The 27,325-nt window shown below is 44.4% G+C and overlaps 1 protein-coding gene across 3 annotated transcripts in view; it reads right to left on the bottom strand.

Annotated features, from left to right (window-relative positions):
* Positions 1–1,429: 1,429 nt before the first annotated feature.
* Positions 1,430–27,325, bottom strand: part of TTYH3 (tweety family member 3) — a 74,695-nt gene continuing 48,799 nt past the window's right edge. Inside the window, exons 4-15 of one of the 3 annotated variants that reach the window (XM_055709911.1) lie at positions 26,821–27,041; positions 25,966–26,061; positions 23,365–23,437; positions 22,942–23,017; positions 15,314–15,369; positions 13,966–14,058; positions 13,758–13,850; positions 12,895–13,031; positions 10,726–10,902; positions 9,720–9,795; positions 7,496–7,597; positions 1,430–2,136 (exon numbers count right to left, since the gene is read on the bottom strand). In XM_055709911.1, the coding sequence (XP_055565886.1) occupies positions 7,517–7,597; positions 9,720–9,795; positions 10,726–10,902; positions 12,895–13,031; positions 13,758–13,850; positions 13,966–14,058; positions 15,314–15,369; positions 22,942–23,017; positions 23,365–23,437; positions 25,966–26,061; positions 26,821–27,041 (1,179 nt within the window). In that variant the 3' untranslated portion in view covers positions 1,430–2,136; positions 7,496–7,516. The remainder of the gene's footprint in view (positions 2,137–7,495; positions 7,598–9,719; positions 9,796–10,725; positions 10,903–12,894; positions 13,032–13,757; positions 13,851–13,965; positions 14,059–15,313; positions 15,370–22,941; positions 23,018–23,364; positions 23,438–25,965; positions 26,062–26,820; positions 27,042–27,325) is intronic. The other 2 variants (XM_055709912.1, XM_055709913.1) reach the window with 2 other exon arrangements.

Genomic DNA, 27,325 nt, shown 5'->3' with positions numbered 1-27,325 from the left:
GTTTCAGTGTGAAGCCCATCAAACATGTCTGAAAGGGCATACTCAAGTCCTGAGCAAGAAAATCCTGCTTCCAGAGATTTATGGTGAAGTGTGACGTTTTCTCCAAAACCTTCTCCTCCTGTCTGCCTGGTGGTGCCTCCTCCCTGTTTCCCTTGCTCCTTTGAACAGCAATAGCTGGCCTCCAGCTTTTGCAGTCTATTAGTGGTTTCTATCTTAAGAGGGGTCTCAACGCTTGCTCTTCCACAGGGCTGGTACCATTTTACAGCAGATACCATCATCCTAGTTAGCTGCCTGCTAGGAGCAATTCCCACCTCACTGAAAGAAGGCAACCAACTTGAGTAAAGGCAGATTGGTAGATTCTGTGCCCCGTACAGCAAACGTGGGGTAAACAGACACAGAGTCTGAACATCACTGAGGTGAAGACTAACTGCCTCTGCCAATGGCTCAACTCCAGTTTGAGAGACGTTTCCCACTTTTATTTCCTCTGCCAGTTATTTAATGTAAAGCTCAGCAGCTACACTAAGACGCCCCTGCTCAGGGGTAAAAAGACAAAAAGGAACATCAAAGTTACCCTACTGAAAGGGCAGTACTCTACAGTACCTCCCAAGAGGCAGTCTCCTCTTCCAGTAGGAAGCCGTCGGTGCCCTTTGCAGCACCGCTCTTCAGTGGAAAGTACAGCACCAATGGAGGATGTTGCCCTTTGCAGGCATCCAGCTGCCCCTTTGCAAGCCTTGTTCTGCCTCATGTCTAGAAAAATACCTTACATGTGCCTTAATGTGGTCAGATAGTGGTTAGCAATGTGCCTTGAAAAACAAAACAAATTAAAAGAGAATACAATAAAAACCTGTTCTGACAGTCACAATGTTCTCCAGATGTCATTTGGCTTTCTGACTCTGGAACACGGAAGGTAGACTGACAATCTCGTGAGTTTGTTAGGACAGGCTTCAAAAACCTCCTCCAATGCCATTTCAGCAACCCTGTGCTGTAAGTTATAATTATTTAAAAAAATAAAATAAAAAGTCCAGCAGAGTTCACAGGTCACTCCTGCAGGGAGAGCTTGCATTTGCTATAAATTCATTGGTGCTTCCAGTCCCTCTTGCTTTTGCAAGCTGACTGTCCCCTAAGATCTAGCATCAGAGAGCTGAAACTCTTTAGTGCAAAAATACACCCCATAAAGTCTTACAAGTTTTTTCCTGGAAAAATTTGGCACGAAGTGGGTGGCTGGCTCCTGTCTGATCTGCGTGTCAGCCTTGTAAAGGCAGCACCCAGACTGCCATCTGCCAGTACCTGAGCTTCCCTGATGGAGCAGAGAGGTCAGGTTCAGAGCAATGGACAGGGCAGGTGACTGGTACTTGGACCTCCTGCTCCTCCTCAAGAATTCACATCCTAGATTGAGTGGCAACTGTCAATTTTTTTTTTTTTTTAAAAAAAAGTTAATCAGGGTAGTAGAATGGTTTGCTCTAGAAAAGCCCCAGGCTCCCAAATTACAGTGGATATGCAGTGACACCATGAGGCAGGAGTTTCCCTACTCCCTCACACAGGGCACTGGACCAGGGGACCCCCACCAAAACGGTGCATCGACTCAGCGTTCCCTTGTTGTACACTAGTCATCAGCACTGAGCCCCTGCTTCTTCAGTGTTTGACAGACTGCTGATCCCACTGGAGAAGTGAAGATCTACTACCATCTTTCACCAAGCCCCTCCGGGGAACAGAAGGGGGGAAAAAGGGAGCAGAAGATATTCACCAACTTTTTCTGATAGGCTACTCCAGTAAGTTGCTCCCCAAACAGGTGGACCCAGTTTCTTGCCTGCACATACTTGCTCTCTCTGGCACATCAGGTACAACAAGGTGAAGGCTTAAATTCAAAAGGGGCTTCCACTCCAGTGGGCAGGTAGTGGGTTTGGAAGGGTGGTCTGGACTGGAGAAACAGGAGGAGCTGCACTGGATTTTGGGCAGAACAGCAGGATTGTTCTACGAGGACAGCACAGGGGCACAGCAGTTGGCACACTGTTTAGTCTGACTGCACATGTGGGTTTTGTGGTTTTTTGCTTTTGCTTTTTCATTTTAATGCACACTGCCAGCATCTGGACGAGGTTGGTTGGTGGCGAGGTATTTGGCTCTCATGCTGGAGGTGTACTGGAGGAAGACAAGACAAACAACAAACAAACAGAACAGAAGATTAAGTCAAAATGACTCACGTAAACGCTATCCGTATTTACAGCAAGCATATCAAGAAGATGCTGGCTCAGTCTGACAAGGAAAGATTCACAAGTCACTGCACAGCCTGCCGAGTAACATACTCGGCCTAATGCGAGGATGCTGGCCAGGTCAGTGCAGATGGGCTAACGATTCATCCAAGTTCTCTACCGAGAAGGAAATCCAATAGCCACAGAGTCAAAATATGCCATACTTCGCTTGGGAGAAGAGAGGGAAATGGAAATGATGCAGATGTAAAAACCCACCTCACACCTTCATCCTCTCTTAGTCATGTTATTGCTTTCAACCATGCCAGAAAAGGAGGTTGAGAAGAAAATGGATGTGCGCTGCATTTTTGCATTGCGTTTTATGGCAATGAGGGCATCAGAAGACTGCATGCATCACAGATGGGCGGTTTGAAAGAAAAAAGTGTGGAAGAATGAATCTCTGAACAATTCAATGCCCAGGGAAGAACAGACCCTGCCAGGCTGGAAACAGGGCACCAATCCAACAAGACGATATTAGCTAACAGTTATCTGATGGGTAATCTACTGTGGCTTGGGATCCAACCTGCGTACTTGCAGTAGTAGACAAGACTCCAGCTTGGGGGTGAGATGAGCAAGTCAGAAAGATGGAAGGTTACTTTGGGTTGGGGGGGGTTTGTTTTTTCTTATTTTCTTTTTTTATTCTAAGCAGCTCCCAAAAGCTACTAAGGTAACATATGCCATTCAGCTGTGCATAACGAGCCGAAAAGCATGTAAATAACACCCAGAAGCAAGAACAAAAGACTTTGCCTCTTTACACCAATGTGTTCAATGCCTTCATTGGGACCATATTACTGCTTCTGGGATTCTGCTGCCATGATAGTAACAACCAAGCAATGACGACAGACATTTTATTCCTCTTTTTATACCCGCTGGAGCTTGAATAATTCTGTAATACCCGCATCTTACTTCCCAAGAGTGCTCTGCAGCATACTGACTTTTTACCACCTTTAAAACCAAACCACATAAAATAGCCGGTTAAGCTAGCAAAGAGACAACTGAACGGCAGTTCCACACCAGGAGGTATGATGTATCCTGCCCACTGGGAAAGAACATTATGAGGCATCTTTAGGCTGTCAAAAGTTCAGCTGTCCAAAGGGGTTTTCAGAGAATTAACAGTATTTTATCAGTTTTCCTCCACAGACTGACCCAGGCTGAACCTCTGCACAACAGAAGAGAGAATTGCTCCTTCAGCAGAGCTGACTCCATAGGCACAAGATTAAGACACCTGTGGCTCATTTGCACACTCATCTTTTAGTGTCTTCCATAATTGGAAAACTTTCTGCAGAACACTGATCTTAATATAAAACTCTGGCCCAGAAATGGCATCTATATTTAGAAGACAAAGGGTACATCTGTTCTTTCTCTTTAAGATCTATTTTTTGTCAGTAAGAAGGGAAAAGGTAGAAAATACCAAGCTGAGCCAGTTTAAGGACTATATTCTATACAGTTTATTAAATGTGATTACTATTTCAGAAATCAAGTTTAGTCTCATGTATTTTAATAATGCCCTAACCCAACAGGCTCAGAGAGGCTTAGAAGTCAGAGAACTTTATGAGAAAGTAGGGCACGTTTCAGGTAGTGCAATGCTGAAATTACCAGACAACCATCATGCTAAGACAAGGGTCTTAGAAGGAAAAATGCATTTGATCGCTCATTTTCCATTTCTGTTCTGTATGGTGACATGTGATAGGAGATGATTATGAATAGAGAAATTCCAGGTGTTAAGGTTTTGTAAGAAGTACTTAGGGAAAATAAAATCTCAGCTCATGGAAGGTTATTGTGCATCTTCCTTGACAAGTCATATAGGTTCAGCACACAACATGCAACACCAACTTTCTTTAGAGCATTAAAATCAAGAAGGGCCACTTGATGAACTGTATTTCAAGGATGTACAAAGTACACCCATCATGGAGGGAGAAGCTGAGAAGACTTCGCTCCTTCCTCCACCAAGAAAACACTCCACAGTTGTTTAAGTGTCACTAAAACAGAGTGGTCAGGAACATGAGATTTGGACAGTCAGAGGGCATTTTACATTCAAACCTACCTGCAATCCACCACAAGGAACCAATTAAGAGTAGTCAGAGTTAGGGCTGATGTTCTCTCCTTAACTCAGGATTTTTGCACCTTTGTACCTTCTCCTGTTACAGTTTGAACCAGATATTCCTTCTGTTGAAGTGTACTTCTAATGACCATGATAAGTACGATTGAAACCTAGAAGTAGAGAGCTAACGCTTCACTGCGCGCCCTTCATAACCCGCACAGCTCTAGCAGCGTGCGCGGGATCTTCAGTCACTGTATTAGACTCCAGGTACGAATGCTTTGCTCCACATGCTGTTGACAGCAGTCCCTCATCCAAGTCCTTCAGTACATCCTCTGCTGGGAAGCAGAGGAAAGATGCTGTGGTATACACAGATCCCAACATCTGGACAGGCCAGCAGATGAAGATGTATCAGCAGACACTTGCCAGTCACATGGATATGAAACCAAACTCTATTACCCATAGTTAAAATAACCAAGTCTTTAGCTCCTTCAAAAAATAATTCCAAGTACTTAAAGCCTGAGCATAATTCAGAGCTAAGGGGGTTTTGGACTCTGTTGTGAGGTAACCTGCATACAGTGCCTGACACGGCTATAAGGTACACAGTTGCATTTAGTTTCCTTTAAAGAGGAGCTTTCATAGAACGTTAAAGAACATGCACAATGCAGTCATTCATCCCATACTCTCGCTGGAAGTACCTATGTGCCTATTCACCCTTTCACAAACAGCACGGAGGACAAGTTTCAACCCATACCTTCCCCACACTGCTAACTACCCTAAAAAGAATACCTAGAATTCTTGTTACCATTTCTCCTGGCGGCTTGTGCTATTCGACACAGCACGCCTCTCAGTCACTTACCAGTCAGCTAGGACAAACACAGCTGATGCACACAAGTTCATTTTTGCATTTCTTCAGAGAAAATAAAAAAAGTCTCTCCTTCACATTCAGCCTTGTTGAAGGTATAAACCCTCATAGGTATGGCTTGCCAGCACATACCAGTTAGGTGCTTAAAACTTATAGCCTGTGTATAAAGGAATCACTGGTTGCAAAAAAAAAAGTTAATGGGAATAATCAGTTAATTTTAGAGACCATAAGTTCTACTGACTCCTGTGAACTGTGCAAACCAGGAGTACTTCACAGCTAATTGAGCTATGCTGGAAGATCACTTACCATATGAAACCATGACTGCGAGTATAAACCATTTACTATTTGTGGTTAAAACCCCCACATATCTCTCTCTTCAGCTACCCTGACTTTGATTCCCTGCCAGAGCTATTCAGTTAATCCAATAAAGACCAAAGCTTCTGGATTCAAGTCCTTAAAGGTTGATCCACCTCTCAAATAGCTAGAGCACAGTAAACACACAGGGTTTGGTACCATTATGCATGGGAGGTACAAGATGCACAGGACCAGGCAATTGCAGCCAGTGGGTTCTGAATTCAAAGGAACTTCAGTTTTCCAAGTCAAGAGAACAGAGCTTCTGTTTGTTTGTTTTTAGTGTCTTGGAAAGAATGCTATGCCTTTTTCTTAGCCTTGCAGACAGCCACATTAAACTGCGGGTGTGAGCTTAGGTAACAGAAGACAGCGCAGACTGAGATCAGGTCTTGTTTCAGCCCAGAGGAGATTCCAAGTCCAGAATGAAGACACTAGAACTCTCCCACGCCTCCCCCAGCAATATTTTATTTCCTGGAATAGACTCACCTAACATCTCTACAATACCACCTGCAGGAACCAAAAAGCAGAAAACCCACCATAAAGCTGACGCCCCAGAGCAGTCTTTGCAAGACTTAAGACTGAAGAAGGTTGTAACCCTTTCGAGGGTGCCAGCACCATGCTTCAAGACAAGTTTTGTTTGCGTTCATGCACCACGGCAGAGGGCATCAAGACACCCAATTCAGACAGCACCCTTCCCAGCATGTCACAAGGCAGGCAGACAAACGGCAAGAGGCAGCAAGAATGCAGACCAAGCAGCAACATGACAGAAAGGAATCCAATGCAAGGCTGACAAAAAGTCCCAACAAGGATGGCAGAAAAAGAAGGAACAGCAGCTTTATGGACATGTGTTTCTGGGAACAGAATGCAAGATACAGGTCATTGACTGCATGAGCTAAAGCAATGGGCCCTCTGTTCCAACTGGAACCAGCACCTTCCAGTTACTGCGTGACTGTCGTTCCCTTGAAGGAGCACTGTCCTTCATACCAGGGGGGTTTGCCTGGGAGCTCTAATTATACCCTGCGCTCAACCAAGCTAGAAAACCCGACGACCTAATGCAGACCACCTACTTTCTGTAGGCACGTGGCTTTGTCATGGACCACTGCAAGGGACAAAACACTGGCTATCTTGTAGATCATCGGCAACTACAGCCCATTAGGAATTCAGACAGTGAAATGGTACTAGGAGAGCCCTGTGGGACATGGATGGGATCATTTGGACACACACAGAACAAACAAAACAGTAAAAAGGTTTTTAGACAGAGTGAAACAGAGCTTAGTGCTTATGTCTGGACCCTTAGGGAAGCTTGGTTTTTTAACTTGCTCCTTTCTGACTTTAAATGCAAAGATAAAAGGAGAAGCTGCACACAGAACTAATAGGCTATGAAGTAACTCTTCAGGACAGGCCACCATTACCAGCTAGGATCTTTCAACAGATTAAAAATCCTACTGAAGAGCTAAAAGCTTGTGGCAGGTAAGTCTCTGAGGTTTTGGGCACATGCTGTTATGACCAGCCAAGATAAACAGAACAGCAGTAGGGCTCAAGGGAAGCCAAAAGCTGCAATAAGACAGCCAGTCCTGACTGATAAGCTGCTAGATTGGTTCTCTTCTAGAAAACGGCTTCTTGCGATGACAGAACTTCTATTCTGCATTTGAAGTGCAATGTTAGTTCCACATTTGAGCAGCACTCAGTACTAAGTGGTCAAGCTGTTTTCAAGTGCGGACTTTGAGCTGAAGCTGCTGCTTTTATGAGGCACGGGCACCTGCAACCCTCACAACGTGCACCAGAAGCCTTTACAAGGTTGATACTGCTTCTTGAGTCTGCACCAGAGCAAAAACTGGTTTCAATTTCAACCCTTGGCAGGAGGGAATGGGGTGGGAGGTGCAGAGGGAAGGCATGTGAAGAAATAAAAGGCACTGGCCTGGGATAAACAGTGCAGGGATGAAGGGAGTGGTTGGGAGTGGAGAAGGGGTTGAGCAAGAAGGACCTTTTTTCCAGTACCTGTTCCATTTGCGGGCGCTGTTACCAGTATGTCCGTGCACTGTCCGAGGGTTTAAGCTGCCAGCTCATATGGCTGCTACTGTCCATGGCAGCCAAATACAACTGTGATGACGCAAGAAAGAGAGAAAAAGAGAGTGCAGCCTCAACGTGCATGAAAAACACAGTGCAAGCAAGTGAAACGCTGTGGTGTGTGTCAGCAACAAGGTGGGCTCTACAACCCTAAGGGAATAGCCCTGTGGCAAGAAGGAGAAAACAGAAGGAATGAGAGAAGGAAAAAAACAAACAAACAAAAAGCCAGGAAAAGTAACGGACAAACAATGCAGCAGGATCATCACATCTTAGTTTTCACCATCTGTTCACAGAAAGCTAAATGGAATACATCAGCTCTGTCCATCCACTGGACATAACCTATCTAGATTGTCATCCCCTTCTCCACCCTCCCAAAAGAGAGACACAGACACGTGCATTGGTATTCCCTTTTCATCTTTCTCTTCCCACAGATGATGTGCTATGAAAAGTTACAGTGTCTTCTGCCTCAGTATGGTCTCAGCCACCTGCTATGGAGAGCTGCGAATACAAAAATCCTACAAAAGCCCCCTTCCCTGCTGCTGCCAATATGAGAGTAGAGAGTATTTTTCTTCTCTTCGCTGCCCATGTACCATGTCCCTCCAGAAAACACATTCCTCCTGTTCCTTGCCCCATCTAGGGGGATGCTCCCCTTGTCTATCGGTACAGCACTGCACTCTCCTCCTGCTCTTCCCTGTAGCTTGTATCGATGTCTGCCAAGTAAAGTCACTGTAGAAAAAAACCCCAACAAACTCATCTTTATCTACTCTCAGAAACCAGCCTAAGGCAGCAGGACTCAGATCCCCTCTCAGGGTAGTAATGAGAACAGCTACCGAAGAACTAGGAAACTTCTTGCATAACTAAAACCCCTGAGGAAAGGAGTGTGCTTTTTTTCTCTGAAGCAGAAGAGCTGTAGGGCAAGGGGAAGCAGGACCTTGGTCTACAGCCATCGAATGAACATATGCCTTGGCAGTACCAGAGGGACAGTGCCCTTCCTACAACGGGAAACGCCAGCAGTAAGGCATTTGTCACACGGTGCTGTGTGCAGCACATCAGCTCTAATCCTGAGGACCATCTCACTGCCAAGAGCGGATGATGCTCCCAGAGCTCACAATCAGAGTACCACCAGGGATCAGGCTAAACTCTTTGTGAAGGCTGAAAGAGGTCTGGCCAAGTACAGAGACAAGAAGCAACTCTCCACTTTTCCACTTTCTCTACAGCAAGATGAACAGGTCCTTTTGAAGTGAAAACATGAATGTGATGTCCTCTTTTCCACCAGAATTCCTACTCCTTCATCCAACCTCCTCTTCCTCCCCTTCCCATGAATTTGAACCATGCACCACAAAGTGTATTTTCTTTACCTATACCTGAAGACTGGTTGATTATTAAGCATGCTATTACTCATCCTCTGTAATCACACCACCAAGTTAGTGAGCACTGCGATGGCATGTTCTCCAAGTTCTGGTGTAAGTAAGGCTTACAGGATCCAGTGCAGGAGGGCAAGATCCATCTAGTTCTTACACAGACATTAAGGCAAGTCCATGTTTTATCCAGCACACAGAAAGGCTGTCAGGACACTCCAAATACCAAAACCTTCCATGAAAGTTTTTTTTTTTTTCCTCCATAGGAAATTAAATACAAAAATAGATTCTAAAGAAAGTAAAACAGTTGTAAAAGAAAGATTTAAAAGAAAAATCTCAACAAAAAAATAATACAGGTTTCATCCCACTATTTCTTTAGGGCAGATTAAGGAGAGAGGTTCAGCGATAACTCTGAATGTACTGTTTTAACAAGTTTCTTTTTAAACTTGAGGAATCAATGCCACAGACAGCAAGTACACTGCATGCAAGTGAGTCATCCTGCTGAAGTCATGCACCAAGATACTCATGCACTTCAGCAGTGCTAGGACTGGGCCCATAGGATTACCAGTGTTAACAGAATGAGTTTTAGTCTTTTTATGTGCAATGTCCAAAGTAGCATAGCAGGGTTTTATTCTCCATGGCAGGTGAGACATGGCTTGTCTATTCAAATTGCTGCCATTTATGGGCCAGATCCTGTGTTTGGCTGCACAATCAGCTCCCTTGAGAGTATACAGGAACGGTAAATGTGTATTCCCCAAAGCTGCTGAAGCAGAGAGGAGCAGTAAAGACAGACTTACTGAGGGAGGTGGGGACTCCCGGCCAATGAGCGGGGTATTCTCGCAACGGGGGTTCTGGAAATTTGCATTCTGGCTCCTAGGAAAGGAAGACACACATGGTAACAGGGGACACGTGCCACACTTCTCTATGGAAGGTCTCTGATGGTGAGATGGGACTGAGCATATGCACCCCCACAACTACCGTATCAAGTCAGTCTCCCTCAAAGCTTTTCTTACAGGCCAGGTGGATCCCCCCTTTTCAGACAAGGGCACAAAACTAGCATTATTTTCCTCACATTGAGCACTATCTTTACACTCTTACTCAGAAGGGCCCACACTGAACCATGTCAAGTGATTTAAAAATAGGTCCATGTGAAAATCTGCCTCCCTGCAGAATCAGAACTGCCAAGCTGCAGGAACAGAGATAAAATGAGGACAAAGTCTAAGGGGAAGAACAAAATGATGTGCCAGCCCAAAAGAGATAGGTCCTGAAGGCAGTCCAAGTGTGATCAGATTTAGGGACTTTTAGAGAAAGCTCTGAAGATCACACCTGGACTAGGTAGCTCCAGACTGCAACAGATATCAGAGCTGACTGCAAATACTGTGGAAGGACAGAGCGTGCAGATTTTGTCTTGGCTCTCAGTCTCTCAGGAAGCTTAAAATCCTCTGGCAAGACAGTTCTGTCTGAGGAATTACATCTTCTGGTGATCAGAATCATTGTGTAATAAAGATCCCAGACAATACGTTCCTACTTCTTTTCCCTAGACAGATTTCTAAATCCTGCAGGAGAAAGCTGTTCACATTTTGGAGCATGCTCTCTAACACAACTCTTTCTACTGCAGCACTTTCAAGCTATTCCCTTCTCCCAGTACATGCCAAAGACACTCCTTTTGACACTTTGGACAAAGTCCTTTGTCACTTTCTGCTGCTTGGTTGAAAGTGCCAGTCTCGCAGCACTTAGCAACAACAGAAGTGAGAGTGAAGCAACCTGGACAAGCCACAACAGCCTTCTTGTCGGGATACTCACATGTACTCTGTGACAGGAGCATTGCTGACTGTGTGTGCTGCTGCTGGAATGCTGGTCTCACTGCCATAACTACTCCCACAGCTATAGAGGCTGGGCATGTGCACTCTGTAAAGATTATCGTGTGTTTGTCTACTCCCTTGAGCAGCTGATTCTTCTTCCCCATCATCATCTGAGCTTCTGCAAGAAGGAGAAAAAGTTCCTCCTAGAACCCTACAATCACCCCACATGTGGGGTTTGCAGGAAACCATGGTAATCCTAGGAACCTCCCAACCATCTTCCACACCTCCACATTTATACCCATTTGGGATGCCTCAGGGCGGCAGTGTCAAACACAGCCTACACCACAGTGACTCAGACCTCCCACTGATACCATCTGGACTTTTACACTGCGTGATCCCCTACAGTCTTCTCTCAGGGCTTGGCAGACAGCGCAGTTCTGCAACTGCCCAGTCACACAACCAAAGGATGGACACATCCTGAAATACACAGCACAAACAACAACAACAAAAAAGGCAGCAGGAATATAGTGCCACGCACTCTACAAAAAGCATCCTTCAAAACTGCAGTCTGTGTCCTTCCACTTCTTGTGGCCGTGTCCAAACAGCTTTTAAGGATAAGTCTCTGTAGACTCCTCTGAACTCCTATTCTGGTTACAGAGGGTCTGCTTCAGCTTCTAGCAAAATCTCCAAAGTCTTTACAGAGACTAAGTTGCAATATTTGTGTCTAAAGGCTTTATTCTCTCAAACATGCCAGGATTTTAAGTCAATTTTAATGCAGAGCAGAGCTCTTTGCCAGCTGGTTCCTTCCCCCCTTCCCATAGTACTCTCTTGTCCCTCCTGTATAACATACACTGCTATTCTCTCTCCCCTCGACTATTCTCTCTAGTAAATTTTTTTTTTTTTTTTCTATTCTCTCTAGTAAAAGGCTCTACGGGAAGCACTTTGCTGCTGGGGGAGACAGCATGGCCATGGCTGGAACATCCCAAACGTCACCTGCAGCTCCGGTACCACAAGGTGGCACTGAAGAATTATTCAGTGAATTGCAGCCTGCAGTGTCTCCTGCGGGCAGGACAGTGTGACAGCCTCCACCTCCCGGCGGGAGGCACGGGACGAAATGGTGCTCCAGGGAATGGAGAGGGAATCCTTCAGCTGACAGCAGCAGCCCCAGCCTGCTGGTGCTGGCAGGGCAGGCAGCAGCCCACCGTGGATGGCAGCACAAGACACACCACCGTGTAAAACTTTCCTTCATACAGGCAGACCACCACCCTCGGTAAGGTCTCTGCAGCTGCATGAGGAAGAGGTAAGGCAGCCAGCCGTTTTCTTAAGTGCTATTCTGACGCATCTGCTGGCAACGCAGGCCTGGCAGGCTCTGGCTTCCTGCTATTGTTCAGGACATTCCATCTTACTCCGAACCTTTAGCATGGGCTTAGGCCACGAAAGTCATGTTTCAGGAGCACAGAAGAGGATTTGCTGCACAGTCTACTGCTCTTCTGCAAAAACAGAAAACTCAAAACTATTTTAATAGCTGCATGTGGTGTAGCAGACAGTCAGTGAAGCGAAGGTTTGCTCAAGACTTATTGATCAGCCTGGTTACCATCATTAATGCTAGTTCCAAAGTACTCTGCTGTTAGGTGACTGCCACCAATTTGCAAGTATCTCATCTGCCCGTGCTATTGCCAACAAGATAGTTCCTGGTTTCTATTAGCTATGCAAGTCGGTCACCCCAGTGCAAACAAAGCCAAAAAGGCAAGTGTGAACTGCTTCTCGTTCCAGTTCTCTTCTCCGTACTACAACAAATGCCTCAAAGCAATGCAAAAGAATAGGTATTTTGCAGAGATGGCACATAATTCAAGCATTACCCCTCTCTACAGCTGTAATCGTCCAACTCTGACTTGACTTGTAGTCCTACAGTGTACTGAATACTTTGCACACATAATGTTCCACTGCAATAATACTCCACTGCAATAAGTTTCAGATGTAAGTATTAACTACAGCCAAAGCAAAAGCCAACAGTTTTTTTTCTGTTGGACCTGTGCTTATAAAGCCTCATCCCTCACACTCCTGGGATCATATGGGAAAGAGCTGCATATGCTCGCAGGCACAAATCCAATAGCCAGTCTTCATTAGGAAAGAGCTCTATAGCGCTACAGGATCTAAACCCTCTCTATACCTCTTCTGCTGCCAAGTGTGTGGGACGCTGCACACAATGGAACTGAACATGAGGGCTGTGACAAAGGAGAAGAGAACCAGGTAGATGAGGCCTTCCACTCCATCATAGCAAAAGCCCGTCAAAGCCTGGACATAATCCTGGAGAGAGAAATGAGCAAAATTTCCTGATCACCATAGAGTTAACATTGAGCTCTAATTCAAAAGCCCTTCCCCTAGACTACATTCTCTGAAACAACTTAAGATAGTAGTCTCTTTTCCAGAGCATAATTCCCTTTTAATTTCAGGGACCTCAAGCGTTTTTCATAACTGGTCTAACCCTTATTTCCCCTCACAAAGCCCAGCTCGGACTTAAACATGGTAGTAGTTTCAACCCCATACAGTAAGACCCGAGAGAAAAGAAAAAATGAAAAAAAACCACCTTACTTCATTAAGCCTCTCAGCTCCCTCCCTATGTCCCACTGCCCAAGAACACAAGCATGGACTATCCGTTTCTCTGCCTTCAGAGATACAGCTAGGGCAACATGGCCCTCATAGGCCATGCTATACCACAGCTATAAGGCATTCCACCCCATGGGAAAGGCAACAAGCTATGTGCTATAGAAAAAAATCAAAATCTGAAGGCCCCTGAAACCTTAGGGCTGCAGCTTGTAACGTATAAAGGCGTGTTATCATTTCTTATATTGATCTTTAAACAGAAAGCTAACTTGATCCAAATTCCCATTTTCCTTTCTGCTGGAATCAATCAGCAAAACCTGTTGTAAACTGTTCTGGCACACTAGAGATTTGAAACTCCAAAATAATCAGTATACTACAGGCTCTACACTCGCTCTGTTCTCAGCTGAAGCCCAGTTACGGAGTACTCACCAAATGCAGACTCCGACAGTCTACTAAAGCTGTCAGTTGCTGCAAGTTGATCTCTGTTGAATTTAAAACCTCCTGGATCCGAGTAAGATACTCCTGTAAGAAACAAACTAGTGATTACTGCAAGGAAATAGCTTAGCAGAAGCTGATCTTAGGTTCTGTACAAAGGTAAACCTGAAAGCACAGGGAGATCAAACTTCAGTAGAGTTACCTTGGAGGTGGGATGCTCTCTGCTTGCTGACCTCATGAGTTCCATAACATCATCCTGCATTTCTACCAGAGCCTTGTGACTTCCCGACAGCTTCTGCTCAACACAAAACATGCAATGTTTTAGCAATTCAGGCTACATGCACCAGCAGAACTCCTGGGAAAAAGACTTCAATCCTAATTCCCCAAATACTGAAGCATCATCTGTACGAATGCACAAGTTAATGTCTCAACTGCCATGGGTACAGCTGCAATAGGGTGAAGTTTTTACTTTTACCAACCTGGAAGAAGTACAGACAGAATGAAAAGGGGAAAGGAGGAACCAGAAGAAAAAACCAAATCAACAAAATGCATACACATAGACAAAAACCATACACACAGCTGGGGCTGGCTCCAGGACAGAGGGGAATGAGAAAGAAAAGACACAAAGCACTCATGTTCTCACCACAGAGCACAGCTGGATTTTCCTACTAAATCAGATGGCTGAGAAAGACTTAATGTTAACACTAGAAGTTCTTTGTATTTGGGTGCAGCCTTCACATCCCACTAAAGTATCCATGGGAATTTCACATGCAATAGCATGTCAGAGTATACTGAGCAACCAGAAATGCAACAGATGGCAACGGTGCATCATACCACAGTTTGAAGTGTTCTTACCCACCCTTTAAAACAGAGGAAGACAAGACTTAAAAAATCCTAAATATAAATAGTGAAGCAGCTGGTGTCTGCCAAATGGTGGGTGGTGTGGGCTCATTCTGGCCTCTGATACACAGGACAAAGTTTGGGATGGGCCCAGGTGCTGTTCTTCAGCCCCCACACAAAAGAATAATGACTCACATTTATACTGCAGGATACAAACCCTTCAACATCCAAGGGATTTAAGAGACATATGTGAGAATCACTCCCTCACTCACAGAAGTGGCTGCATATCTGGAGTGGAGCATTGCCACTGCTTAACCCAAAAGAACCTGCAAGATGAGATTCAAAGCAGGAAGTAGGCAGTCTCCCACCCCGGCATTAATTGCAGGTGCTCCATCTCCATGTCGCTGCTCTTAAGAGTGCGATGTAAACAGAGGTACCACAAAGCCACGGTCCTCACCGCATTGCATGTGGGCCCTTCTAAGAGGGCACCCTGGACCTGAAGCTATGCAGGTAGTGATGAAATTGGAAAAAACTGCTTACTAAATCACAGTGCCACCCCTTGCACAGCTGGAAAGTAGCTACCAAAGCTTTACCAACAGGTGGAGTGCTCCCTAAAGCTAACACCTTGCTGCATGCTGGTATTGAGCATTTAACCTATACTCTGCAGGATGCTGAGAAGGGGTGAAGGAAGCTAGGATGCTTACACTCACCTGCTGGAAGGGGTTGGGGTATCCAGCACTACAGGTAATGTAATAGCGGAGAATATCTACAAAGACAAAAGAAAAGAAAGTCACGTTAGATACACTGTTCCAGCTTTGTAGTATTTTACAACTGCCACAAGGGAGGCGTTAAGTTCTGAAAGCAGTACACAAAATGAAAATGCAATATAAATGGAATCACTTCCCGCTCTCTGTGTAGGATTACAGTGCATGGATGGCACTAGAGAAAGTGATGTAAGTTGCCTCTGGGGAGGAAAGAAAGATCTTAACTTTTTTTTCCCCAACAGTAAAAGGCAATGGGGCTGATCCACTTAAACACTTAGATGAAACATCCAAAAAGTTTCATTCAGAAGTCAGCACCATTCACTGTATAAACATCAGACAAGTACTCAGTCTAGGATAAATTCAATTGGATGTTTAATTTCTGCAACTTCCAAGTGTCAAAATAACACTCTACAGTCACTGAAAGCAACCACAGACTGCTGCCTAGGGCACAGAGACAACTCAACTTCCAGCCAGTTCAGTTCACCAGCTAGGTCACTACACAGCCACAAAGTATTAGCACAGAAGAGTTAGCAGCAGTGTTATAAATACAGGCTGCTATCAAAAATAGCAGTGGAAGCATGCTGTTGGGCCAAAGGAGGTACATACACACATCCTTGCGCTACTGCATGATGCTGAATATACTGCTTCCTAAATACACAAGTTCAAACATTGAAAATAAAAAGGGGAAGAAAAAAAGAAAAAAAACCAAAACAAGACATCTTCACAACTGGAGATTCTTCTGTCATGTTCAAGGAAAGGCTGGGTTTAGGCAGTGTTCTGTAGAAGAATGTAAGTCAGTCCTAATTCAAGAAAATCATAACTTTCAGCAATATAATTTCCTAAAAATGGTATCACTTTGAAAACAAGTGAGGAAATGGATGGATGACAAGTTTTTGTCTTTCTGACATGTATTAGGGTTGAACAAGTAACTAGTAGCCTATTTTCTGATGGGTGTCACTTGCACACTATTCAACTTTGATGACAAGGGTTTAATTAACTAAAAGAGTGCCATTATTTGTTTCGCATCCTTTAAATTTAGACTTACACAAAAAAGGTATTTTTGGTATTGAGTCAATACCATAGACTTGATCAGGCAAGAAAGCTCTTACCGTGTATTAGGATAAGAGCGACGCGTTATCTGTTCAAGGGACCTCGGATCATTGCTGGTAACATCCCAAAAGTTAGTCTTAATACTGAGTAGCTGGTAGAGTGAAGACTTACTTGTAAACTTCCAGATAAGTCTGTGACATTGCTCTGCTAGCATCATCAGTTATTTTCAGCTCGAAAACAGTTTTATTCTTCCTCATTCAGATGTTTATGAAAACAGCCTGGTGCCCTCATGCATCTTCCATAACACCACACCAACTGCAGCACGCACGAATTACAAATACCAGGCTTTCCCCTGCCGTTCTCAATAATACTACTGAGGGAGGGAGCTCTAAAATACTTGATTATCCAAACACCTTTAGATTATTTCTCAAACATTTACAGTTCCTCTTCAGATGAAGAGGAGCGCGCCAGCTCAGAAAAATCAAGGGTGACATTGGCTCAGTAAAGACTACAAGAGCCCCCAAACACACATACTCTGCATTTCCCACCCCCACTAGCATCCTTTTCTCCATTCTTTTTGATCTTCTCTTTGTGACTTTCAGTGATGCATATTCCAGGCTGCAAAAGCTATTCTAATCAGTCCCAACTTGCAAATCAGTAAGAGGCACAACGACAAGTGAGCAGACCTGACTGTATCCTGACTCTGCCGTGCTTCCCATAAATATTGAACGCACCTTTCGGCAAGCCAACACACTGGAGACCAAGTGGTACAACACAGACTCTCAGCTCCTGCACACTGGCAATGCAACCTGACAGCTGTTATTTATAATTCATTAGCCTACTTTGGGGCAGCTTCTGCCAGCTGCTCCATCTCTCTCCCACTGACTCTTTCTCCGGGATGACTTACATCTTCCCAGCCAAGGCTCTAAACAGCAATTAGCAAAGTCTGGGCAGACAGGAGGGCATCAAGAGCTGCTCTGTGCGTCTCACTTTGGGCAGACCACACAAATGACCATCCACAAGTACTGAGCCAAGGAAAGAACTGCTTCTCCCAGGCTCATACATCACACTCGATGGCTACAGAAATATGGATTAAAACGCACCTGCGCTGAGAGAACAACATAGTAACAGCAATCCACAGCATCACACAGGGTGACCTAAAGGAGCTGTGTGATCCTGTCACCTATTTATTTTAAACCCACAAGCCACTAAAGTTTCTCTTAGGCTCTCACAGCAGTATCAAGTTTACATCACCTTTATAAGTGCATTAAGTTGCATGACATACTGCTAATACGCAGCTCTAGAAATGTTTCTTGAGGGCCTTCAGGATCATCCCTGGTGGGCAGATTACAGATGAGAGTTCCCAATATCATCATAGTTGGCAGCTCGTAAGCCCAGGATAAAGATTGCTGGTTACAAGTGAAGCAAAAAGCAGTACAGCGAAATAAGTGCTTCCCTTGCTTCACCCTGGAAGGCAGGATCAACAAGGCTTCACTGTGGTAGCACTGGCTTTGCAGCTGACAAGTATGACAATCTGTACATAAAAAGTGCTTTCCAAAATGGCAAAGCCAGCAGGAGCAGCTTTCCCCTGCACTGAACCCAGCGTGCTAATAGCTGTGGTGCTTGAAAGCTAAACCTACAATAGGCAACAAAGCTGCCTTAAAGTGATCCTGTGCTGCAAAGCCTGGAAATTAAGAGGAGCGTGACCCCTGCCTCCCTATCACCAGGCTGGGAAAAAGAGGAAGGAGCAGGAGGCACCTTCAGCAGTTTTAAACCTAGTGGAAGCTATCCTGTACAACACCAAACCTCCAAAAAATAGCTATGCAAACCCATCATTTGCACTCCACTAACAGCTCCAGGCAATTTCCTTCTATAATTATCTTACCAATGCTTTTTCCTCTCAAGGAAAATTCCTCAAGGCTGGATCTGGTTTTTGAAGCCAGCCTTTAGGCAGTCTAGTTTGCAGGAGAAGGGTTAGGCAGGGTCACATTTGCAGCTGCCTATGCCTGCTGTTGCTAGCAGCAATCCTCCTGACCCACTCTCTTGGTACACAGGCAGTGTAGGAGCAGAAGGCAAGGAAGGGAACTACCCAAAATGCTCTATTTTCGCAAAATCTGTTTTCCTAGAAAGGAAAGTAGAACTGACTACCAAAGAGAGCTTCAGCTGCTAGAACTACTTACTGCTTCTGCAACCATGGAGACTTACTATTCATTTCAAAGCCCAGCCGAAATGCAAAAACGGCATTCTGCACCCTCCAAAAGGTGGTGAACAAGGTCTGTAAAGCGCCATCAGAAAAAAGATCCTACTTTTAAAAAAAAATTCCTCATACCTAGAACAGCTTTTCCCAGCCCTTCTTCATCTCTATTTGAGCATTCTCTAAGCAGCATGGATTTTACATATACAGCCAGATGAGACTGTCTCTGTGGGTCCAATCATCACAGAAAGTTGAAGTGTATCACCTGTGGTGTCAAAGGAAAATGAATCTTTTGGCTGGCTTTTCTTGCCCAGGTAAGATGTCCTCCCACCAGGAGCTTTGTTTCCCTAAGGCAACAGTCTGACAGCAAAGTGAGGTACCTGCAATAACATCTGTATTTCTCATATATGCTGCTCTTGTACTGGTGAAATCGGTCATTGTGAGCGTTCAGCAAAGAGCTTGTAGCCATCCCACATGCCCTTCATTCAAAGCTTTCGGGTAATCAGGAGCCCAACAAAACCACACAGGAAAACACAGCTTCTCAACACCAACCTCAGCAGGATTCTCGAGCGTGCTTCTCTGAGCAAACTCTTCTGCAGCACCTGATAAGCTCAAGTAATAACTGTGCAACCACCACATGTGGTTTTGTCCTGACCTTACTTCTAGAAAGGAAAGGGAGGTGGTGGCAGTGTCAGTTCTCCAGTTCATTCAGCTCTGGGCTTCCGAGATGAGAAGGAATCAGCGAGAGGCCAATTAGGAGGCTGGGGGCGACAAGAACACTTGCTGCCTGTATCTGAGTTAAGTCTCAGCACCCAACCTGATCACCCTGGCTGGACCCAAAGTAAAAGGCTCCATTATCCATCCCCTGAGGTTTGCAGTTCCTTCAGATGAAGTGAGTAGCTGGTCACCACGCAGATTTCTAGTAAGAGAATCTGGAGAGAGCTCTTCCTGTTGTTTAGACAGATTGTGCCTTTTTATTTAATTTTATGCAGTAAGTCATCTGATAATAACATAATATCAATGAAAATGAATGAGACTAGAAGACAGCCTCCTGCTTGGAAAATAAACATCTTGGCTGCACCAAGTCTTTTTACTAGCAGCAGGAGACGATTATACAGCCACTGTTCAACTCCGTTGGCTTTATCTCAATTAATGAATACCGGGTGAGTTAGGCACATGCATCAGCCTCTTCTACAAAATGATTTAAGTCTCTCTTCCTCCATGAAACCTGCATTAAGGCTCTTTGCCCTGCCTTCTCCCCCCTGCCCTTTTTATAATGCAGCACAATATCTACAAAACAAGGACATCTCTCCAGCTAAAAACCTGACAACAATAATGCACTTAATCAGATTATTCTCAGCTCCATTAATTCTATTTAAATTTGCAAACAAATTAATACACAAACAGGAATATTAACATACTAGTTGCCCAGTATCCAACACAGCTATTTTTCTGCGAAAACTACTATAACCACCAAGAACAAAAAAGCATTGCAAATATGCAAATCCAGATGACTCAGTCCTAGTTTGAATGCCAGAGCACAGGGCTGGGAATACTACATCACATTGCATTTAAAAACAACAACTAAAAATAGTGATTAAAGCGGAAAATTGACCCAGCACTACAAAGCTTCTTGAGATTACTCATTGGCTCTTATTTCCTTAAAAAAAAGATGGCAGCACCCAGCCCAGTATGCCATACCCCAGCACTGGCCAAAAGCAGATACCTAAGCAAGACTGAAACCACGAGTGCCCTCTCAGCTCAACTTCAGCTGATTTCCCAAAGAAGTGAGATTCCTACATATAGGGTAACTCCCAATGGATTCTTCTTCCATGGACTAGCTGAGCCCCTCCATCCACTGACACTTGCTCTTAGTTACCTCTTTTCTGAGCCGAAAAAATGCATAGTTGGGTACACTGTGGTGAAACCAGCTGGAGCAATCTTAAAGTAGCAAATCAGAGAACATGAAGAGTCTATGCACCAGAACCAGAAGCCTCCAAACAGGGCATCTTCCTCCAAGACGACTGCATCAATGTTGGCTCCCAGCTGCCTGCCTTGTCTCCGTGAGCTCATTACTCTTGTTGTATATATGGCTCAATGGATCACAAAGCAGCTGCTACAATTTACAGCCAAGCATATTAAGGGATACCAACACTTATTTCAGACTTTTAAAGATGTTGCCGAGGAGCCATTATTGGGATTAAAGAGTCATTGAGCAATCCTCATTTTATAATTTTCCTCCCTGCTCAGGTGCACAGAAGGGTCCCAACATCAGGGACCAAGAGCTATTTCTGTAGTTTCCTGATCATAAACTATGACACAGCAGTGAAAATCCACATGGGAAGGCAGAACATTCCATCATCTCCCAACCAGCTGCCTAGTACTATGGCAGACTCAGAAGTGAAGACTGATTTCCTTCCGAAAAACAAGAAAAGATGCTCAGGAACACTCAACGGCTGGGAGCTGACACACCAGCAACCCACGGAAGGGGCCACCCTTCCAACTCGAGCCTGTGACAACACCTGCTCTTCCTCCTCTTCAGCATTTCGCTTAGACCCATTCACTGTTATTTATGGAGCCGTAACAACTGTTATAGCTGGCGGTGCTGCCAGAACAGAGCCCGATTTCACTTGGGGGAGCTGACTGTCCCTGCTGGGGGAAGCAGGAGGAGGGACAGAATGTCAGTCCCACACTCCCTGTTAGCCTCTAAACGAACGATACTGATTAACGAAGAACTGCAGGAGCCAAGCAGACAAGGACAACTGGAACGGAAAAGCAGCACAAAGGGGCCTTCCTTCAGTTTCCCAGGGTCAATCTAATTGTTACCAAGCATGCTCCAGAGCTGATTTGGGTTACCAAATTATTACAGCACGCAGCTGGCATTAGCATCAGATATTTCCCCTTGGCCTCACTGACCCATTTGCTGCCTTGAACAACTAGGAGGCTAGCTTGGTACTTGAAGCTACATCTTTGTCACTTTCACAGCCAAGCGAGGATTTATCTCGTGAGACACTAAGCACTCATTCTCTTCCCTTATTGCATTTCTTTGTTACAAAGATAGCTGCCTGGCTCTACCCTCTCCTTCCTAGGAAATCAATAAATAAGGCATTCCAAAAATAAGCTGTAGAGTGGTAATATCAACCTGTACATACTCTTTTATACTACATGCTGCCTCCAGACATAAACAATTCTCATTGCTTCCAAACCTTGCATCCTCAGCCATAGTTACACACCCGACTTCCTATCAGTTGCACAGTAAGAGGCAGCATTTGGCTAAGCACACAGCCATACACTAGACCTGTACACAACGCAAAGATTCTCTGATTCCACTAAGTAAGAACCAGGAAAAACACAAGTGGCTCCTTTTGCAAATCAGTGTAATTGCTTATTTGCATTTTATCACACACAGAAATATAGAGAGGAAGTACCAGCAGGAGGGGAGGTAGGAGAAAAGAAAAGTTAATTTTGTTATCTAAGCAGCCAACTCAGTCCTGAAAAATCCTTTTCCTTTTTAGCACTTGTGTTACCTCTGCTGGCAGGCACCCAACCACTTTGTTAACCCACAGTTCTGAATGCCACTTTTGCCCCCCTGAGGTCCAAATCGGAGGCTCCCCTCATCTCACTAACCACTTCAGTCTAAATTAGGAGCAACAAACCCAAAAATCCATCAGTGCTTCAGCTGGATGCCACTGTGATGCAAGCATATTGCTTTAAATGGAACAGGATAAACAAAGCAGTCAAAATCCTGCATTTATGATGGAAAGGGAAATTCATACTTCTTTTCGGCAGCTTCCATGTATTTAGCCTCTAAATGAGCTTTAAAGAGACTACTACTTATAGCCACCATTAAGAGAAAAAGTTAAATATATTTGTTGTTAACAGATATACAAATAAGTATTCCAGATTCAGGAATACAGACTCAAGAGCGAGTTTTAAAAGTGACAACCAACTACACGCTGCTGTTGCCACATTTCTGTTGCTTAGAGAGGACAACAAGATTCAAGAGTGCATCATTTAAAGCAAAATAATCCAGGAACTTCTGTTGTTCCATCTTATCAGTTATTTCCACCTAAGGACCAAGAGAGAAGAAAGGTTCTAAAGGTTCTTCTGACAAAAAAACCAAACAAGTGTACATGTACACTTCTGACCAAGGTATAAATACTGCTTAGGGAAAAACATCGGGTTTCCAGAGCTCCACACACATATGCTTTTCCCACTGTATGCAAGCTCATCTGTTTCAAACGCAGCCTTAAATTCTCAGCCACTGCCATGCTCCTGTATGACAGCTGGAGCCACAGTACCGCATGCCAAAGCCAGTCCCGGCACTTACCAGCACCAAGCACTGCATTCTCTTCTACCACTTTGGAGACATAAGCATCTGGGTTAATACAGAAGTCACTGGAGCCCTAGACAGATGCAAGACAAAAAAGAAAAGGAGTATCAAAGAACACCGGTATTAAAGAGCAGTTGAGCCAGGCTAACATCAGGGAACCCTTTACTGTAGGGGCGTTTCAGATGCTGAAGTGTCTCATTGTCACCCCCACTAGCACTGCTTTACACAACCGCAGCAGTGCTGGAGTGCCAGCTAACACACCACAGAGGAAGGAGGAGCTCTGTACTTTTCATAGACGGAAATTGCTGGGACAGCTACTTAGAACAAGATGTGCTATCAAAACAGGCACAGTGTAACACTAATTTCATGTCTGACAAACCTGCAGCAAGGGGCACTGGGACTTGGATTAGAGCCACTTACCACAGCAACAGCCAACTCCAGACCCAGGGATCCCCAGCTGACAATGAGGGCAAACACCCCAAGTAAGCACACCCTGTGGGAGACAGACAGATGGCAGACGTAAAAGCTCTGATTTCAAGCAGATCCTTTCACATGTTGTATTATTTGGAGTCCAAAGCAATTACCAATCTCAAGAAATTATCAACCACTGTTTCTTCAGATAAACCATCTCATTTTATGTGTCCTGGACTGCAGCAACAGAAGTTTATGTCCAGCTGTTAGTTTCCACAGTACCTGGCGTGGGGTTGCAGGGGAAGGAAAAAGTTGAAGCAAAGTCTTACCCTGATTCTAGCAGGAGATCCAAAGGCACAAAGACACAGGGGGGCGATAGGGAAGGCAGATGGATGACTACAGTCCCCTCGCTTTCCCTATTCCCATTCTGAACTTCACTTTCTGTGTCCAAAGATACCCAAGAAAAACATGCCGTATCAAAAACGCCTACAAAAACATACTGATCCAAAATTGGACAAATCCCTCCTGTTCCTAGCTTAAGTGAGGGCGTCAGGTGTAAGCACTGCACAGCTACAGACAGTGGGAGGGAACACTCAGCCCCTGTCAGGACACCTGACTGGTTCCAAGCTGTGTGCATCTATCTGAACAGCATCTAAGCATCCCACACAGCCCAGGAGAGAGACAGTCACCTGCAGGCAAACAGTTCAGAGCAACACTTTAGGTGCCCACCACTACCACGCAAGTCCATCTCTGCACAGATTTTAACGTTTTGTTCTGACAACTGGACCTCATTACCAGTAGAAATAGGGGGAAGTGTCTGCTATCAAGCAGCTACAAGGCAGATGGATGACAGAACAGTGGTCTCAGTGACGTTCAGCTAGCACACACGAGTGGGAAAGGCTTCTGCAGTTCTCCAACCAGCACATTAGCTATTCACCTCTGCTGTCAGTATAAATGCTAGAGATATTTAGGCAAAAGTGCTCCCCAACTCCCTCAGGTACGGGGATGCAGACTAATAGGCATTTTCGTTTTATGTATCCTTATCTTCAAAGTAAAGGAAGCTGGGCTTGCTCTCTCAGGGATGCTTTTTCCTTCAGGCTTTGAAACACAAGTAGGTTCCCTCCCACCCACACCCTGAACAAAAAAACCACCTGCTTATAACAAAGATATTCTTTATTCAAACATAGTGCAAGCATCTCTGTAAGAAAGGGACATACCTCTTCTGCCACATTTGTCTCATTGAGGACTAGAGCTTTAAAGAAATTGAATCTATGCGTCTCCATTTAAAAAAAAAGTATCTATCCCTCGGTTTACCAACTTTAATTCTGAGTAATCCCTATTCTATGAAAGGATCTATGGCTCACCTTGCAGAAGTAATGGAGCTTCACAAGACTGACCTCTGTGCAACACTTGAGTAAGACACTAAAGACTTCACTATGCTTTTTCCAAATGGACATAAAAATTATCAGCCATAGATCAGCAAGGTTCTGTGGTTGTGACATAAGGATAACATGGCTTGGTGCCTCCAGCTGAGCACGGTAATCAATAAGACACATTTGCTGTTCTACTTTAAATAGAGATGACTGGGTCAGTAACTGACTGTTTGGCTAGAAGATCTAAAATTGGCATTTCACCATCTTGCTTGGCTGTGATACACTTGCTTCTTTATGCCACGTGCTCCCTTTGGGGAATGCCTTAATATGAACTTCTGGCTAACAGGGAATGAAATTCTAATTTAAACCCTGGGTTTACCATCTGTGCACACACTTGGACTTTTGTCTCTATAACCTGCCAGGTATGAAGTCATCTGGCAAATAATAAATCTGAATATGCATTCCAATTATTAATGGCATCACCATGTACCAGGATAAACTCTTGGCCATGTCAGTTGTCAAACTGTCACTATGTTTATGATACCAGTATCTTTGCCAAATATGCCAAGCTACACCAAACTACAGGACAGGGAGAGCAGTATTTTTTTTCTTGTAATGAGGCCCAAGCATGGTAGCATCTGTAGTGCTTTTTCAAAATAGACATGTGTTAGTATTGCAGTACCATGGCAACGAGAATCCTCCTCATAACTGTACAAATTATTGCCTGTTCTGTTTAACATTTCTTCAGGTGTGACAGCCAAAGGTAAACAAGAGCAGATCGTGACACAAAAGGCAAAAAGGCATGCTACCAGGTTGTGCAGACACATGCAACGCTTATCGTCAACCAACAAATGCCTTCACAGCTGTAGAGAACTAAAGCAAGATTTTTAAACCCTGTAAATTTAAGGGTGGATGTTCACATTTGGAGGCTACCGACGCTAACCTAGTGGAAAGCAAACTACCGACATGAGTTCTTCACCTTTGGAGAGAAAGCAATGGACACCAGTACCATTGCATTTTATAGCCCAAGAACCTTCCTGTGAACATCTCTCATACATAGCCCTAATCCTACCCACAGAGCTACACTCTACAAAGTCTTTCTACGTGGAGAGGCAAATTTAATATGTTCAGTTCTGTAAGTCCTTGATATCAACTGACAACAGTCCAGAGGTTTAAACTAGCAGGGACCTGCATTCAGTTGGCCGCCTTTAGGCACTGTGCCTGGGTCAGGACTTACCCCATAAGAATGGCCCTGGAGTTTCTAATGAGCCCAAAGAGCACCAGCAAACATATCAGGACATGGAACAGGAGCAGGCCCAAGTACCCCAGCCACCTGCAGCAAACAAAAACATAGTCTGCAAAGGAAAACTGGTGTATAAATGGTGCAGGTCAAGAAGCTAGTGGGACTCATGGGAAAAATATAGCCATATTCTCCAAGTAAAAGGCACCAGTAGCAACTCATCTTCAGAGAACCCTGGATATTTGCTGGCTCTAGAGTCAAGGCAGGTAAAATCATTTACACAGTGCACCCAGCATACACAGTTGTTGAGAAATGAGACTACTAGTATTGTTCTAGTGTAAAGTTACATGCAACTGGACACCATCAGGTGGAGAAGAGGCATTGCAGCTTCTTGAACTTCCTAGACATTTATTAGAAAATGCTTCAGTTATTTATTCCACATGTATGAATAAACGTTTTCTTTTGTGGAGTACAGCTGATGCAAACTTTTATTATATATGTTTAACAAAAATAATGTGTCATGCAACTACAACACACTTACTAGGACCCAACAGTACCTATCTTTGTGGCTAGTTTTTCCCCCCTTAGTGTTAGAACACAAGCCACAGATTTTGTACATTAAGAATAAGTTTCCCTTCAGCCGGTAATAAACACAGTTAAGAAAATAGTTGTTATGCAATTGGATTTAAACCAAATGCAGTTTTGTTGTAACAAACAAATCAGCTGGGTGGGCCAAGAGCACCTGCAGTAATATAGAGAGCCTTTGGCTCAGCCACTCAGAACACACACATAATTGTTGCAAAACAGGCAAGAACAGATGCTACAACCACTACACTACAGCATGCTACACACCTGTACCAGTCATAGAGGTCAATCTGAATTGCGAGCTCCTCCAGAGACAGCTCTTCATTCTTCCAGAAGGGGATCTCAGTTGTTTGCCTGACTAGATCATCCAAGAGACCCTGCAGTTTCTGGATAACATGCAGGTAGTCTGTCTGCTTCGTGAACATCTCCTCCAGGACAAGCAAGTTTGGTTCCACTGTTTGGTTCAGAGCCACTGCAGTATCTAGTACCTATGGTATGGGAAAGAACAAAGAAAAAAGAGAAAAATAATTGAAGGACAAGGAAGTGAAGATAGTAGAAGAGGATTCACTCTTACTAGCGAGTCATGGACAGCTTCCAGATTACCAGTCCTCTGTCTTAAGAGGCTCAGACTACTTACCTTTCAAAAGCAACTTATAAGCATCTATAACAGATTGTTTGCAAGTAGTCCAATGATGGCACCTCAGCTGAGCCCTTAACACATGTACACATTTTGCAGCCATCAGGGTTGCAGTATGATACCACGAAATGAGAG

The sequence above is a fragment of the Falco cherrug genome, chromosome 4 (genome assembly GCF_023634085.1).
Source record: "Falco cherrug isolate bFalChe1 chromosome 4, bFalChe1.pri, whole genome shotgun sequence".
NCBI classification, from domain to species: domain Eukaryota; kingdom Metazoa; phylum Chordata; class Aves; order Falconiformes; family Falconidae; genus Falco; species Falco cherrug.
The sequence above is the reverse complement of the archived record's forward strand: the minus strand, read 5'-3'. Positions and strand labels throughout refer to the sequence as shown.